This window comes from Rutidosis leptorrhynchoides, chromosome 1 (assembly GCF_046630445.1).
Source record: "Rutidosis leptorrhynchoides isolate AG116_Rl617_1_P2 chromosome 1, CSIRO_AGI_Rlap_v1, whole genome shotgun sequence".
NCBI lineage: Eukaryota > Viridiplantae > Streptophyta > Magnoliopsida > Asterales > Asteraceae > Rutidosis > Rutidosis leptorrhynchoides.
In genome coordinates, this window is record NC_092333.1 from 500,281,520 (window position 1) to 500,300,851 (window position 19,332).

Here is a 19,332-nt window from a genome sequence, read left to right on the forward strand (position 1 = left end):
GAGAAGTGCACCGTCAGCAAAGGGAAGCAATCGGCAACCAGTATCCCAATAAGATGAGAATGCTAGAAAGACTATAGACAACTCCAAAATCAAAAGGATAAAGGTGCTCCTTTCTTTCAAACAAAACAAGGAGCGAACGGATAAAGGAAAAAACTGAAAACCAAAGGCAAGCTTACACCACCAACACGAGATAAATCCTAAATACCAAAAAAATCAACGATCAAGTGAAGCTTTCCGGCTAACAAAGTCAGTCGTCGTATGAAACCAACCAAACAAACACTAAGGCTAGCTAAACCAACCAAACACTAAAACTAATCAAAACAACTCTGAACTAATAAACTAACTTTGAAGGCAATAATAAACCAAAAACAACTAAAATCATTCACACATAAAAAACTTTGTGTCCCTGAAAAACAAAAATAGTTAAACTCAAGACAAACCGAACTCTATGAACTGGCCAATTTTTCAGACGAACAATAAATTCCACTCGTTGAAAATGTTTGAACACTAGAAAGGACTGTTAGGTTAGATTTACTTGAATTCTTGATTGTTTGTGTATGTGTATGTATCAGATGTATGTGTATGTATCGTATATATATATATCTATATGTATATTGATATGCTGAAGCTGTGATGATGATAATGATGAATAGCAGTAGCAGATCAATGAATCTTCATAGTGTCAAAATTCATTAAGTTGTAAGTTGTAACAAGGTGTGAGGAATTGGTTACAAGATGAGAGTGTTTGAGTGTGTTTTAAGGTGAAGTGGTGTGTGTGTCATGAGGCTTAATTAGCCTTGAACTTAAGCTAGGTGAAGCCGTGAAGGTATATGTACCTCTTAATTACAATACAAATCTCATCTATAATTTGGTCCTAACAAGGACCTTTGAAATCGACGAAAGAGAGCGAAATGCAAACCCTGTGAATCGTCAACGGAGAACTTTCTCGACGAAGTTATAAACTTTGTAGGTTGACACCAGTGAGCTTGAAATCTGTCGAAACACTTAAGGAATCAACCAAGAAAATAATAGACCATCATAGTATAAATTTCCTCACCAAAGCGAGCTCAAACATCAAAACTGCAACTAACGAAAACCACTTCGTTGGTTTGAGTTTGATATAAGTAGTTCATGTTCATTTCCGTTTTACTAAATTAATTTTGATCATTCAAGCTTTAATTATATTGATCTTAGGCCTTTGATCAACAAAACAGTTAATAAAAGCTATGTCTAATTTAAAAATTACAGTAAACTCTTTGATCTTGAACGATCCTCAAAATGGAGTACTATATTTTATTAAACTTTAATTGGCCATCTTTGAATTATTAACCAGATGTATTATACATGCAGTCACATACGGAGTATTTATTCTCCAACGTACAACTTGATTCTTCAAAGTGGAGTATAAGGAGTGGCAATTAGATACAGATTATGTTTTCTCCTGCATGCAACTCCTAAAGTCTCACTCATGTCCAGGTCTTCAGGCTTCATTCCACCCGGAAGTTTCCAGTCAAAATGATAGAGTAAATTAAATAGAATAATCTCAACGTTCGCTACACCAAACGACATTCCTGGACACATCCTCCTTCCAGCCCCAAATGGAAGATACTCAAAATATTTTCCTGAGTAATCAATACTACTATTCTCAAACCTCTCCGGTAGAAAACGTTCTGCATCGTGCCAGTATTCAGGATCCCTTCCAAGGGCCCACCCATTAATAATGACTTTGGTATGTACGGGTATCACATATCCGTTGATCTCACAACTTTCTCTACATTCTCTAGGAAGCATTAACGGTCCAGCGGGATGCAACCTCATAGTTTCCTTTATTACCATCTTTAGATACTTGAGTCCTTGAAACTCACTTTCTTGCAATGATAGCTTTCCTTTGAACACTTCTCGCACTTCCGCTTGTGCTTTTTCTAACATTTCAGGGTTCCTTAGGAGTTCACACAAGGCCCATTCCACTGTAGCCGAAGAAGTATCAGTTCCGGCACTTAACATATCCTGCACAATTATATAAAACAACATTAATTTAACCATGGAAAATCTTTGCATTGTTATACTAATTACTATGTTAGTTTCAAACAAGCATAACAAACTAATAATTTGTTTAAATCATGCAGTTTTAAAAGTACTACTGTATATATTAGATATATACTTACCAATAACACCGCTTTAATGTTGTCCAATGAGATAGGAAACTCAAGATCACCACTATCTTTAAGTCTTAACAGAATATCAAGCAAACCATCTTCATCTACCCCCCCTTTTGTATTTTCCTTGTCTTTTTGATGTTCGGCAATGACGTTATTGAAGATTTTATCAACAGTCTGGTGTATTTTTGCCATCTTGGAGCTCATTCCTGTAACAATATGTAGAAGCTTATAAGAAGGAAACAGATCTACAATACCAAATCCACTTGCTACGTCAGTCGTCTCATGTAGCATATGAAGCAGTAAGTCTTGATCTTTGGGTATCTTTCCGAAGGCAGCTCTAGAAACAACTGTATTCGTCAACGTAAAAATCTTTTCTGTAAGATTAATAGGTGATATTGAGGACGAAACAATCGATTCTATCATGAACTTGGCTTCTTCTTCCCGAATATAAGAAAACGACTGAACTTTCTTGGCACTAAGAAGTTCAAAGCTGCAGATTTTTCTGAGTTGTCTCCAATAATTACCATATGGAGCAAATACGAGGTCGGAGGAGTTATATGCAATCATCTTAGAAGCCTGAATTTCAGGCCTATCTGCAAATGAAAGATCCTTCTTTACCATGATTTCTTTAGCCAGTTGAGGTGAAGAAACAACCAATGCAGAAACTTCACCGAGTTGAAGATGCATGAGTGGACCATGTTTTCGGGCCAGGTTTCTAAGGACAACATGTGGTGGTTGTCGACTCACTACGGATAATAAGTTCCCAATAAGAGGCATTTTCCATGGACCTGGTGGTGGGAAGTTTGGATATGAATTTGGTTTTTTGAATATATTTAGTAGCTTCATCACAAAGAATACAGTTGCAACAATAATAACTATGAGCGAAAATGAGATTTGAAATTCCATTGGAGAATGATAGAAAGAAAGGTGAAGAAGTGGCTTTGTCTTGTAATCTTATTAAAGAGTTGGCCTGCATTTATAAGGAAAAATATCAATATGCAATTATTGTTTTGTGCATATGGAGTTTGAATTTTCATTTTAAAAAATAATTATGGATTTTAAATAAATATAATTAACAATTAGATTTAGTAAAAGGTACTATATACTAATTGTGTTTAGATTTAATTATGCACTTTAATAATATGATAATCAATAATCAGATTTTTAAGTGTTTAATATATTAGATTATTTTATTTATAACTCAAGGAGTATTTAGTGTAAAAAAAAATTATACAAAAAAGGAGAACTAAATATCAAGTTTTGAGGAGAACTAAATATCAAGTTTTGGTCCACTAAGAGAAAAATGGTCATTAGAGATAATATTTTAGTATCGACTTATTATTTAATCACTAATAATGTTATTTAATTATCATTAAAAAATCGTCAATAAATTAATTTTAGTCACTATACGATATTAGTGACATACCAAATGGTCACTATAGTAACTAATTATAGTATTTGATCTGTAATCGTGTATTGAGACCGGAGGCGAAGCTAGTAGGCAAGCTTGTGTGTGCTAAGCCTCCCCTAACTATGGTAGCTTAAACGGAGTATGAGTGTGTTGTGCTAGTAATTGTTTGGAATTTTTTGTACAAATTTATCGAATAAATTGAAGAATGAAAGATGCAGGTGATTTTGGGGATATGGTGTGGGAGTATGGATGGCATGTTTTATCCATTGACATTCACTCGATCCGATCCATTTATAATGGATATGGATGATGTAAATGGACGACTAACGGATATGAATATGGATATGGATGATATAAATAAATCGTTGATCGGATATGATGACAATTTATCATCTATGGATATATCCATTATTACCCGAAATACATTCATATATATGTACTAAAATATGTGCATTTACAATTACATTTACATATCAATATGCATATGTATATAACCTAAAAATTCTTAAATTATTAACGAAATAAGGGTTGTGATAATCACAATTACTTAATTATTACTAACAATATTCAAAGTTACATATTTAGATTAGTTTAAATGTATATTTACTTATATTATAACGTATTTTGGTCAATTAAATTCACTATCGACGACAAATTACAATAAAAATATGTGTAACAAATCAAAAACATAAAGATTAAATACTTATATTTGTTATAATCTAATTGTCACCTAAATTTTTGTAGTTTTGAACAATTTAAGAGTAGTTGTCAATTGTCGTTTGGATAAGGAAAAAATGGGTTAGATGGGGTATAGTTGAGGGGTAAAAAATGTAAGTATTTAGGGGTTTAAGGAGGACAAAAATGTAACTTTCAGGGTTAAAGTGTAACAATGATAATGGAGAAGCCTAACTCGCGCCGAAAAAAAAAGATAAACTCCGTCAAAAAATTGGGTGGAATTTGTTTTTGAATATTATATTAAATTAGAAGTTAAATCTAATACCGTTAATTAAGGGGGTGAGAATGTAAAAAGTGGTGAAAAGTTACATTTTTCACCTAAAGTTTGAGGAGGAGAAGTGTAAATATTGAGTTGTCGTATTAGATTGTTAAAATCGTCGTCAGATTAACATTTTATTAGATATCCAAAGGATATTCATTAACCCGCATAATCTATCGGATATGAATATGGACGGATGAACACAAGGGTGAAACTTCGTTTATGGTTAGGAGGGCAGTAGCCATCCCAAACTTTTGCGGTACTAGTACGCTTTTTTAGTTTTCAAGAAGTAAAATAAAATATTTACTTTGTTAGCCTCTCTAAATTATCAATCACATATTTATTTCTCTTTGAAAAATCATTCTAGTTCTTTAAAATTGGTGCCTAACCATCTCAAAATAAATTATTACGGAGTACATATTACTTCATGTTATTGTTATACGTATATTATTTCATTTTAGTTCTCCTAAACTTATTATTCAAATTTGATAAATAGATAAGATAAATATGTAAAATTCCATTTTATCATTGATGTATACATACATATAATAAGAATAAGATAAGATAATAAGATAAAAAAAAGGTGAAAATGCGAATATTTCATATTCGAGAGGAATGAAATTATTTCTTAAATTTGCAAAAGACCCTAGATATTATCAAAGTCATGGATTAGTTGTATATTATTTATGATTTTAAAATGTTTATAGGTCGAAGAAAATGACTTTTATTATTGTTCGCAATTATATAATCATACACTTGATAATTTTGAAAAATGTTCGTTGTTTTCGCCCTCCTAATTATGAAGTTCAAGTTCCGCCACTGGATGAACATAAATGAAATGGATATGAATATAGATATGGATGAGCACAATCTGATTATTAGTGACATACCAAATGGTCACTATAGTAACCAATTATAGTATTTTGATCTGTAATCGTGTATGTGAGTTTGTGACGGATCTATAGTGATAATAAGTGAGCAACATATTTAGTCACTAACTTGACTTAGTGACTATTTTTATATTGTTAGTGACAAAACGGTTTTGTCACTAAAATTGATTTTTTTGTAGTGACAGCAATAATGGGTTATCTGCTTTTATTTTATTTATTTTTATTTTCACTTGTAAAATTTCTCAAATCGTAATTTCGTAATTAATTGATTAAATGCTTAAATAGTCAAACGTGATTAATTAATTAGTTTACTATATCAAAATCAAAAGGTGACGATTAAATATAAATATAAAATCTTAAACTTAAAGTCAAAATCTCGTTAATATACTTGAATAATTGAGTATTCACTGTCATTTTAGACTAAAATAACATCACATCCCTTTCAAGGACTTTTACTCTTTTTTATGAAGACAAAATTTCACGGATGTCCATCATATTTGTATTGAAATGCACAATTTACCTTTATTTTTTCGATCTACATGACCTTGAACTATCACTTTTCGACATGAATGACCCAACCATTAAACCCCATTAGTTTTGGACGTTAAGTCCGCCCACGTGACAAGCATGTGAGAGAAATTTTGTCCAAACACCAATCATTTAACCAATTAATCAAACATATAATATATAAAAAAAATCAAACATATAATATAAATATACAAACATAAATGAATTAAACCCCTCTTTATTCAAATCTAATAGATAAAGGTTAACCATGCATTTTAATAAAAACATGATGAATCATCCGCGAAATTTTATCTTTTATGAACAAAAATGATGGTAGGGAATACCGTGCATTACATAAGGTATACATTTCAATTTATTATAAATAATCGAATGAAAAAATATACTAAAAATATACATTTATTACATAGAAAATAAGTGAAGTTTGTAAAGTTAGACATAATATGAACATTATTTTAATAATGTGTAGTATATGGATACTTTTACATTTAAATGTGTAGCTAGTGATGATTCTAGGATCAAATTTCAATATGGAGTCCCAAAATTTTATTTGATAACTTTTTGCACAAAATATTGAATTTGTCGGGTCAAATCGGGTTGCGTCGAGTCGCACTCAAAACACAAACATAAATTTGGATAATACTCGCAAAATATAAATTTGGTACCGTAATTGCTATTGACTACAATAATTTACAAGAAACATAATCAAAAAAGTTATTTGCTACAATGTTACTGTAATTGTTTAATAGATGATATGGTTGATTAGTTACTCCCTACGTTCCTAATTTATAGTTCAATATTATATTTTTGGATGTTCCAAATTAAATGTCCACTTCTATAAATAGAAAATAATAAGAAGATTAAGTTATATTATACCCTTAATGTATGTTAATAGAATTAGAGAAAGAAAAAATAAGAATAAAACTAAAAAGTAAATAAAAAATATAATTTTTATAACATTTTCTTAAACTATATGTGTTTTGTGTGAAGACAAATAAATAAGACGGAGTGAGTATTTTATAATGTTTACATTGAAGTGTCAAAAAAAAAAAAAAAAAAAAAGCATATCATTCTATAACATACACTCAAATGGCCCACTTATATGTATTTGATCAATAATTGTTATTACCAAGTGATGATGAGATATATATGGTGTGGTTCCCACTTAAGGATGTGTTTATTTTTATATTTATTTAATATATTCAAACCCATATTATAAAATTATAAGTAAGTTAATCTCAAATACTTTATTAGTTCAAACTATCAAATTATAATCTCTAAAAATTTATGGGGTCTCAATATTATATTTAGTGGTGTCCTATGCAAAATAATAATAATAATAATAATAATAAAAAATTTGCAATAAATTTCGAAAAACTAGTGCTGTCACAGGATCCCCGTAACTCCTTTACTAAACTCGCCAGTGTAGCATATAGTTAGACATTATATGTGGATACATTTAAATGTGTAGATTTACTTGTACATTTATATGGATACTAAGTATATAGTTAGACATAATCTGATCATATGTATAATAATTTGTTAACATATATTTGATGTATGTTACGCACGTGTTGTAAAAAAAAAATAATTTTTATTTTATTTTTTTCCGAATCTACAACACGAATAATAACTCCGAAAATTCTAAAAATCTAAATTTTAACATCTAATTTTAATGTTATAAAATAACAAATTACTTATCTCCTTATCTTCAAAAAGATGCTTATCGATGATTGGTAAAAAAAAAACTATGTGTTTCCATTAAACTATTTAGTGCGTAGTGAACTTAACGATATTAAACAATACTCAATTCAATCGTTAGTATATATAATCTAATTGTAATCTCATATATACTAATAAAGAGTAATTAAGAAAACACTTAACAAAAGTTTAAGCTTATTGTGTAATAAAATTGTTTGCACAAATAAATGATTTGGTCATGTAAATTTAATTATTATTTAAATAGTTTAAAATTACAATACGAATATCAACTCACGTTTTTGTAGAAACATGTTGATAAAAACAAACTCAAAATAAAAAGCCAAGTTTTTAAAATATTTTGTAAATAACGAAATTACCCTTTAATGAAGAGTGCCAAGATTGACACTTTTTCATACTCAAAACAACAATAACTTTATAATTTCTGTGCGCTTTATTATTTAATTTGTATATTGAAGAAATATCAACTTAAGCCACCGTTATAGCATCAAATCCGTTTCAAGTTTTCGTGTCCCGCCATGTATGATAAAAAAGTTTGAAAGTGTAAGACGTTCTTTTTTTAGGGCAGGGCGGGTAATGAAGTGAGAATTGATTGGGTCAAATGGGATGAAGTCATTCTCTCTTACGGGGCGGATTGGGTTAATTTGGGTTCATTAAATATACAAAATTTGACTTTGATCGGCAAGTGGTGGTGGAAGTTTAAAACAACTTCATCCTTGTGGGTCAAAGTATCTTGAGTATTTATGGCCCGTCGGGTGATTTTAATTTACATGGCAGTTTTTAATATAACTATTTGATGACAACTTGGACTAATATTACAAAATCCGGAGAATACATCGACTCTTTGGGTTTAAATTTCATGAATTCTTTTGTCAAACATATCGAGGACGGTGCATTAACATAATTCTGGGACGAGATTTGGATCGGGAATTGTGAGCTAAAAAGCAAGTTCAACAGGCTATATAAACTGGAATCTAATACTGATGTGGCGGTAAAAGATAGAATATTAACAGATGGGTTGCAGTGGCTCGGTAATTAGGCCTGGTCTCGGCAACTGATGGGACGTGCAGCAGGAGAACTCAAGTTGTTAAATAGTTTGGTCAGTGGTGTGGTAATTGATCCTGAGAAACGTGATTTATGGCGGTGGTAGCCGGGACATAATGGGTTTTTTTCAACCAGAGTTTTATGTAAACAGATTGATGAACGGGCTAATTCTTCAGGTACTATCAGGTTTCAAACATTGTGCAATAAATTCGTTCCTAAAAAAGTGGAGTTGTTTGTTTGGAGAGCAAGGAAAAATTGCATTCCGGTACTGCTAGAGCTTGATAAACGTGGCATTGATTTACATTCGGTTCGATGTCCGTTATGTGATGACGATGTCGAATCGGTCGATCACTCTATTATACTTTGCAAGCAAGCTTTTGAAATTTGGGAAAAGGTGTTTGAATGGTGGGGGGTTTAATCGGGTTGCAATCACTAGTACGAGAGAGATTTGTTTTGGTAACTCGGGCAACACGATGTCGGAATTCGGTGCGAAGATATGGTAAGCGGTGATATGGGTTTGTGGGTACCTCATTTAGAATAACCGTAATCAAAAGGTATTTGAAAATAAATGTTGGACTCCTCCTGTGGCTCTAAGTGAGATACAAGTCAAGTCGTTTGAATGGGTTTCGAAGAGATACAAGACGAGGAAAATCAAGTGGCACAATTGGCTTCATAATCTACAATCTTTTATCCTTTAAAATGTATTATTCTACTTGTCTAATGTTAGTCTAGTTAGCTTGATGTTACCTTAGCATCAAACTGTTTTCGTTTGATTGTTTGTGTCCGTATATGGGTCTGCATACACTATATGCTGCAGATTCCTCTTATATGTACTTGGTAATTTATAATAAAATGGCTACCTTTCTAAAAAAATTTATTACTTAGGAAATCAGTGAAGTTAGTAAAGTTAGACATAATTTGAACATTATTTTATTAGTGTGTAGTATATGGATACTTTTACATTTAAATGAACATATAGTTAGACATTATATGTGGATACATTTAACCATGGGGGTGGTGGTAACATGGTATGACTCTTACCTTCCAATGTGGAGGTCAAGGGTTCGATTCCTTGCCACTAAAAAGTTATTCTCCCTCATGGTCACGGAGGTTCGCCTGCAATTACTCTGGGCTGCTCGCAAAGCGGGTAGTCGTCCTGGAATTAGTCGATTCAAAAAAATTGGATACCCAGGTTAATAAAAAAAAATATGTGGATACATTTAAATGTACATTTATATGGATACTTTGACATTTAAGTATTGATCATATGTATGAAAATTTGTTAACATATATCTGATATATGTTAACATGTTGTAAAAATAATAATTTTTTTAATATTTTTCTGAATGTACACAATGAATACTATCCTTAAAAATTAGAAAATCTATCTTTTAACCTCTAACTTTAATGTTATAAAAATAATAAATTATTTATCCTCTTATTCCCAAAAAGATACTTTATCCCTTGATTTCTCATATATATATATATATATATATATATATATATATATATATATATATATATATATATATATATATATATATATATATATATATATATATATATATATATATATATATTGAAAAGTTCAAACGAGAATTTAAAAAAATGTGAGAACTGCGAGAACTTTTAATTTTACATATATTTTCATATGTAATTAAATTAAATCACCTATAAATGTTGATGAGGAGTAAAAATGAACATAAAACAGTTTGAAAAAGCCTATATTTTACATATATAATCACATATATAGTTTCTTGTTCACATGTGCATATTTATTTTGTAAACATGTGAACATTTCATATAATTAACAATTTAACATGTAATTTATAGTAATGAACATATGTTTGTTAGTGATATGAACACTAATTAACATTTGCATGTAATTTGTTGCATATAAATGCATAAAAACTATGAAATTAAAGAGTTCTCGCAGTTCTCGTCCTTTTTATAAATCTCGTTTGAACCTTATATATATATATATATATATATATATATATATATATATATATATATATATATATATATATATATATATATATATATATATATATATATATATATAATTGTTTTATAATACGCTTATCGATGATTGGTAAAAAAAAACTATGTGTTCCATTAAACTATTTAGTGTGTAGTGAACTTAACGAAATTAAACAATACTCAAATCAATTGTTAGTATATATAATCTCATATATACTAATAAAGAGTAATTAAGAAAACATTTAACAAAAGTTTAAGCTTGTTGTGTAAAAATATTGTTTGCATTAATAAATGGTGTGGTTATGTAAATTTAATTATTATTTAGATAGTTTATAATTACAATGCGAAGATCAACTATACGATTATCAACTGATACAAACCCTTTATTAGAAAGATATATAAAAGTTAAAGAAAATGAAGAAAACACGTGTTTATAGAAACATGTTAATAAAAACAAACACAATATAGAAAACCAAATTTTAAATTTTTGTTTGTAAATAACGAAATTACCCTTTTGATCAAGCATATTTTCACAGGGGTAGGGTGAACCTACGCTTGAGTGCAATAATGATTAGGTTTAAGGACAAATGATACACGAACCTTCGACGTTTAGTAGTGGATAACCCGCATCGGAGCCAGAATGGTCCCGATGAGGTGACCTATCGTAAGCCCACCAACAACCTAGCATACAAGGTTGAGTGGCCCTCGAGATATGAATGATTCATAGTTCGATGAACTTACCAGAAAGTCTCGACTTGATAATGAAGATTGTACGAGTATAGTACGTGGAAGTATGTTGTATGTTACGTAGATGTAACACGCATCATTTAGGGTTTTTGGAGCCATATATTTATAGGCTAGCAATTAGGTTTTGAATAGGATTATATTCCTCTTCGATCGTAACATATTCCATAATTAACTTGCGTCAATTAAGGAAACTGAATAAAGGATTGATCTTATCCTCTTATTTGGTTAATAAGTTAATCGTTTGACCTTATCCTCTTACTTGAGTATAAGGGGATAAATGATTTTGTGATATTTATGTCTTTAGTTTTACGACTCTGATTTAATATATATATATATATATATATATATATATATATATATATATATATATATATATATATATATATATATATATATATATATATATATATATGGGTATCAATTTTCATTGTGTAGATTCAGGAAAAAAAATAATTATATTTAACGTAATTAATCCAGTAAATAAAACCCATATTTAAATAATAATAATATAATAAAAATAATTTTAATTATATTTATAATTATAATTATAATTATAATTATAATAATAAAGTTTGCTTTAATAAGTATTTATATTTCTAATAATAATTGTTAGTAATAACAAATGTCGCTTGAAATTTTTTTTTTAACTTAAGATACAATTATTATATGAAGATTATACAATATGTTTCAAAGTTTGAACATATGCTCATGGAATGTTTTGTAAAATATTGTATAATTTGTTTTGAGCGTGTTTTACCATAAGATTGTACATAATGTTTTAAATATTATACATATAATTATGAGAGTGTTTTATCATAAGTTTGTAATTAATGTTTCATATATTATAAAATTAACATGTTAATATTTTTAGTAAATACAATTAATTATATTAATGACATCATCATAAGGGACTTAAAATTTTATGCTATATATATAGTATTATACAATTAACATGTTAATATTTCTAGTAAATACAATTAATTATTTTAATGACACCATCATGAGAGCTTAAAATTTTTCTCTTTATATGCTTGGTTAATCATTATTTATGACATTATTATTTTAGAAACTTATTAGATATAGCTAGATAGTGAAGATATTTCCTTAGTCAATTTTGAAAAATCTATCAAGAGTTCAACACTATACATTATATAATTGTATTATATATGCTTAAATATGTATATTAAGGTGGAAAAATCATTGACGTTATACAAATGAAACTAAAAATGTATAGAGAGAGCTTGATGAAATTTGCTGATTGATATTCTGTTAGAAATTGGGGTTGAAAAACCTTCGTGCCTGAAACGGTGATGACTTCGGATTGATCTTTGAATCGTGTGAACACTTTCTTAATCGAATATTTCGACCCTATTAGCCACGTGTTACACGAAGTTTCAATTGGGATAAGACAAAGACAAGATTGTCGTCTTGGCTAAAAGATAACAATCAAACAATTGCAGAGATGTATCTTCTAATTGTTTGAAATTGAAAGTGTGTAAAAGGATCAAAATTCTGGAGCATTTTCAAATACACAAAGTGTGTATCTATAATGGGTTAAAAGGTCTTTTGAAAAGTCACAACCTTTGATTCATACCCATTAGTGACTTGGTAGTTAATATTCATGTATTTAGACTTAAAATAGTCTAAAAACACAGAAAAACCGCAAATAAATGCCCTGGAACAACCCCAAAACGTTTGGGGTTCAAATGTGCCTTTTGGGTTGAAAATGAACCTTTTCAACGAAACAGCATTAAGCCGCGTCGCAGCCCAGAGACCCGCGCCACGGGCTAACAAAGCATCCCACTTTAAAACAGGCCAAAAGGCTCGACCTCAAAACTGTGATGACCCGTCCTAATCCATCCGGACGAATACATTACATTTGGTTACATCGCGAGGTACTAGACCTCTATATGATATATTTTACAAACATTGCATTCGTTTTTAAAAGACAAACTTTCATTACTTCAAAAGTTGACAGCATGCATACCATTTCCTAATTTATCCAACTATAAATGACTTGATAATAATCTTGATGAACTCAATGACTCGAATGCAACGTCTTTTGAAATATGTCATGAATGACTCCAAGTAATATCTCTAAAATGAGCAAATGCACAGCGGAAGATTTCTTTCGTACCTGAGAATAAACATGCTTTCAAGTGTCAACCAAAAGGTTGGTGAGTTCATTAGTTTAACATAAATAATCATTTCATAAATTTAATAGACCACAAGATTTCATATTTCCATTTCTCATAAACATACGTCCCATGCATAGAGACAAAAATATCATTCATATGGATTGAACACCTGGTAACCGACATTCACAATATGCATATAAGAATATCCCCATCATTCCGGGATCCTCCTTCGGACATGATATAAATTTCGAAGTACTAAAGCATCCGGTACTTTGGATGGGGCTTGTTGGGCCCGATAGATCTATCTTTAGAGTTCGCGTCAACTAGGGTGTCTGTTCCCTAATTCTTAGATTACCAGACTTAATAAAAAGGGGCATATTCGATTTCGATAATTCAACCATATAATGTAGTTTCGATACTTGTGTCCATTTCGTAAAACAGTTATAAAAACAGCGCATGTATTCTCAGTCCCAAATATATATATTGTAAAAGCATTTAAAAAGGGATTAATGAAACTCACGCATATAAATATTGTAAAACAGTTAATAAAACATTTGCATGTATTCTCAGCCCAAAAATGTATATAAAAAGGGAATAATGAAACTCACCATACTGTATTTTGTAGTAAAAATACATATGACAACATTGAACAAGTGTAGGGTTGGCATCGGATTCACGAACCTATATTATTCATGTATGTCAAATAATATCATGAAACTATAAAATAATTATTATATAATATTTTTAGTTGAGTAAAATGTTTATGATTTCGACTGTTATATTTTTATATATATTTATACGTTTATATATATATTATATAAATATTTTATTAAATTTTATATACATGGGTATTATATTTATATATGTATTAACATTTATTATTAATTTTATCTTTGTAAGTTATTACTATATTAAATATTCTTAAAATATTTTAGTAACTAATTATTACTTAATTATAATATATGTCATTTATTTTAACATAATAGTATTAATAAAATATAAATTATATAATAATGCTTATTTATTTTATATAATATATTAAGTAAATTTTAATATCTATATATATAATTATATTAATATTTCTAATTTATTTTATATAAATATTTTAATGTATTTTATAGTATATCTTACAAAAATATACCTATGTGGTATTTATATAAATATTTATATATACATTTTAATGATATTATGTGTAAATATAAATAACATAAATAATATAAATATATTAAAATATAATAATATGTAATATAATTATAGTATTATGTGTAATAAATACATTCATATATCAATAATACATATTTCGAAAAAAAAATAATAATAATTTGATAGTAGTAATAATAATGACCTTAATAATAATAATAATGATAATAATAATAACATTAATAATAATAATTAATATTAATAATAAAAATAATAATAATTAATATTAATAATATTAATTAAAAGGAAAGCTAGGGTGCGTTTGATGGCAGCTCGATCAGAACAAAAAAAAAAAAAAAAAAAAAAAACAGAAGCAAAATGCAGAAGGTGAAAAGATCGCGATGGCTCAAGGGATCTTCGGTTCAACAATCGATCCATTGATTTCATCATACCCATCGATGATTAGTAGATCATTGGTTCATCATCACCATCATTTGATTATCAATCAATACAACTAACAGGTCATTAATTTCAATCTTCTTTGTATCAGAATCATCATCGTACTTTCCTTCATCAATCGGTCATGTAACCGATTCAATAATTGATCAAATAGGTAATAACTTCATTATATTCTCTTGATTTCTTTATCTTTATATATAATATGTGCTTTGTAAACTGGTTAAGCATAACCACTAATAATTGTTGTTATTGGTGTGTTTTGATTTAGTGTAACAATAAAAATCGACTGGATTCTTCCTCATTCGATCAGCATCAAAGACGAGTAGCTATAGTTAGTTACCAATTGGGGATGTTTGCTATGGTTTGGTTCAACAGGTAATTGAAAGTGATTCTTGTATCGATTATTTGCAATTTGATTTACAACGATTTGTGTTGGTGATGTTTGATTGAGAGGAGGTTTGTTTTAGTCGAAGATAAATAGAAAAACAACTGCAGCAGGGGTAGGAAGAAGAAAATGTGCAGCAGGTGTGGTTTGTGTTGGATTAAAACAAAGAATAGTAATAGGTTGCTTGGTGGAGATGATGATCTGTAATAACTTTTGTGGGGGTTGTCGGGCAAGAAAGTTGCAGCAAGACAAAATCAATTATTCGGTGAATAGCTGCAGTTAATTACAATACATTCATGGTGGTGTTACAGGTTGTAAACAGACCACGTTTTGCAGCAGTTTAATGACAGTTTAACGATGATGATTGTATGACAGCTTCACTTTGCAAAGAAAACGAGTTGGGAATCGGTTGCAGAGACAATTTAAGAGGAAGTGATGGTATTTGTGTTTCCTAAACTAATTATATTCATTAACTATTTTTATTGTTTATTTCATAGTTTGATGTCCTAGAATGTTCTTCATTTTACTCAATAACGTTTATTATCTAGAGTAATATATAATTGAGAGGTCATATACTTGTATATAGTGTATTGAATTTTGGAGAAATAAGTTATTCAATCTTGCTTAATGTAACTAATTTATATGTAATAATATTACACTTACAGTATGATATCTCGAGTGTTGAATGAAGTACAAGTTTCCTTGATGATATTATGATTGGAGATTTATAGTTGAATGTATTGATGGTAATTGTGAATGTTGTTTGGCATCTGCAGCAGGAATGAAATTATGGCAGTAGCAAGAAGTTTCAAAGTTCGAGGTGGTTGTTGAATGTAACAGATGACAGAATTCATTGTAGCAGTTCAATGGAAATGGTGAGGTGGGTGACGAATTTACAGGAGTCTTGGTGATCATGGTAGTTGAAGATGGTTGCAAAAGAGAGTGGTGTAGAAGGGAGGTCAACAAAAATAAAGAACCCAGAAGAAGGAAGGAATAGTATGTATCTCCTTGCATATGCAATATATATATATATTTTTTTTGGTAAAATGGTTAGTGGGTGAATTGATTGGTTTGTAAGATTGGCAGAAAACAAAAGAAATAGATAATACTTTCCATCTATTTGTATGTGCATATTTAACTTATATGCAATTAGTCAAAAGAGGTAATTAAATACAGTGACATTTCCAATCAGTGTCTTCAATTCACGGATACGCATAAAATGGAAATCAAACAAAAAAAGTAAAAGTGATACAAGTATGAATGAATGTACATGGGTCCGATGAAAATTTAAAGAGATCAAATTGAACATGAGATGTGAACATGTAGCCCATGTTCCACATTTAAAGTCTTCATGCACATTTTTGTTTATTATGAGTTCCTTGTGATTAGGCTAGTGGTTTAGTGGTAATCAAACGAAGAAGTAGTAATTAGAATCGGGTGTTTGGTTTTTGCAGCACATATAAGTACATACATATATTTTTATAGTGATATTATAATTAATTTTAATAATAATAATAATTATAATTAATAATAATAATATAATAATAAAACTATTAATGGAACTAATTGAATTGTAATAGGAGTTCAATCTTAGTGAAAAGTTGCCAATTGATAAAATGAACAAAAATAGATCATTCGATGTATAATGACAGTAATAAGCATATCACTTATATAAATTTACGAACTTAGTAATCCTAAATACATTTCTAATGAGACTAAAACTTATAGAGCTCATTTTCGTATTACCGTTTATTTTAAAATCATATAAGTTTAAATTTAACTTGCTTAATATCAATCGAAACATCAAATGGGTATTACAATCATTTAATATTTATTTTTAATATACTTTATTTATGTATGGAGATATATTTTAAATAATAATTATTATAATATCCTATTTTTATTTTGTTAATTATTAATAACAACATCATATAATATTTCAAATTATCTTTCGAATTATTATTTATATATAATACACACATATCTATTTACAATTAATGGTTCATGAATCGTCTAGAGCAGTCGAAAGGTAAATGAATTCATGTAAACCATTTCCAAAATTTTGAGACTCACCTTTACAGACTTTGCTTATCGTGTCGAAAATATTAATTCGTATCGAAAGTTTGGTTTAAAATTGGTCGAAAATTTCCGGGTCGTCACAGTACCTACCCGTTAAAGAAATTTCGTCCCGAAATTTGAGTGGGGTGGTCATGGCTAACAATAAAAATGCTTTCATGACGAATATGAGTTGATGAATAGAGTTTTAAGATCATTGAGTAATATGAATAAAATAATTCGATTATTCGAAGAGTATTAGTGAAGTTATCACAAAAGATTGAGATAAGGTAATAGATATTCGTCTTTACTTTTGGCGTAGTCATGTTTGAATTTAGAAAATAGGATGCGTCTTAACTTTTGACGTTGTTTTGGTTGAATTCCGGAATTCAAGGGATTCAAAAGAAAATCTTGAAAATCTATAAGATCTGATTCTTCGAGATTTAAGGAAATTGGGATCTCTATAATTAAATACAATTATCTATCTTGATTACCCTGTCTGATATTTCCATTATAAATTAAACTCTTCCGTTTCATTATTCTCACCATTCCTATACTTTCTTTCTTAGTTCCTACATCCACAAGATTGTGAAAATGCTTAATCCAGTTCTAATCCTTGTCCTTATCCTTACTATCTCAACAATCATTCTCCTTCTTGACTTCAAGTCAAGCGAATAATGGTCCAGAATTGTAGATTTAGAGTTTCGAATGATTATAATGTTCTAAGCAGGAATGAACGTGATAGCACGATTTGATTTTCAAATTTATCAACATCACGGAAGATAGAACCATCAAGAATACATTTTCTTGATATGTTCAGAAGTTAGGTAGAATGAAAGAGTTATGTAACATGACACATGATGGTGGTATGATCTACTGTGAACCATCATGTCCCGTTAGAACTCAGCATGACTTACTGTAATATAATCACGTTGATCAAGTGTCATTATATTATACTAACTCATGCATCAGTTCCCAATATTACCTCAATAACATTCATATTTTAAGCTCGAAAGTTTACAGAATATAGAAACTAACAGTTTCTATATGATGTAACACTGATAGCACGAAGAGATAAATGATTTCAGATAGTATTAGTTATAAAAATATATTCAGAAATATCGAGGATATTTATAATGAAAGATACGATAATATCTCGGAATATCTAAGATCAGAGGATGATAGAAACTATTAGCTGCAAGGGTTTAGAGTAAGGAGCAAGATATTTACTAAAGACTTTAGTAGACATTGAATCATTTAGATTCTTTGAAGTCAAACTTATTATTTGTGATTTGTCCACGGCTTTCTTCCTAGTTTCGCATAATCTGCTTTTCGGTACTAAATTGTCTATTGAATGTTTCCAATATAATGATACACAGGAAGCATAAGGAGGTATATAATTTCGAACGAGAATATTTATGAAAATATCCTCAGAAATATCGAAGATATTGATGATGATATTTTGGAATTTCTAAGTTCGATGGTTGATGGAGAAAGATTTTCCGCAAGATTTTAACATGAATTCGGAGCAAGATATTCTCTAAAGATTTCAACGAATCCGGAATTACCTGAATTCTTTGAATATAGGGTTTGGTCCTTGTATTTGTCCTTGGTCTCCTTTGTGGTTAGCTCAATCCGTTTTCCAGTTCCACTTTTTCTGAGCTTTTCCAACATACTATTCTT

General features: G+C 29.4%; 1 protein-coding gene across 1 annotated transcript; it reads right to left on the reverse strand.

The window, feature by feature from the left end:
* Nucleotides 1-1,325: 1,325 nt before the first annotated feature.
* Nucleotides 1,326-3,067, reverse strand: LOC139875788 (premnaspirodiene oxygenase-like). The gene is made up of 2 exons (XM_071863088.1): nucleotides 2,166-3,067; nucleotides 1,326-2,007 (listed from the first exon to the last, which is right to left on the reverse strand). Exons 1-2 carry the CDS (start codon nucleotides 3,063-3,065, stop codon nucleotides 1,393-1,395), a joined length of 1,515 nt encoding a protein of 504 aa, XP_071719189.1. The 5' UTR covers nucleotides 3,066-3,067; the 3' UTR covers nucleotides 1,326-1,392.
* Nucleotides 3,068-19,332: the final 16,265 nt, after the last annotated feature.

What these genes read in the sequence shown, in the direction of transcription:
- LOC139875788 (XM_071863088.1), bottom strand. Translation starts at nt 3,065, where the DNA reads ATGGAATTTCAAATCTCATTTTCGCTCATAGTTATTATTGTTGCAACT. An exon ending in ACATTAAAGCGGTGTTATTG is followed by an intron (nt 2,008 to 2,165) that starts GTAAGTATATAT and finishes ATAATTGTGCAG; the next exon opens with GATATGTTAAGTGCCGGAAC.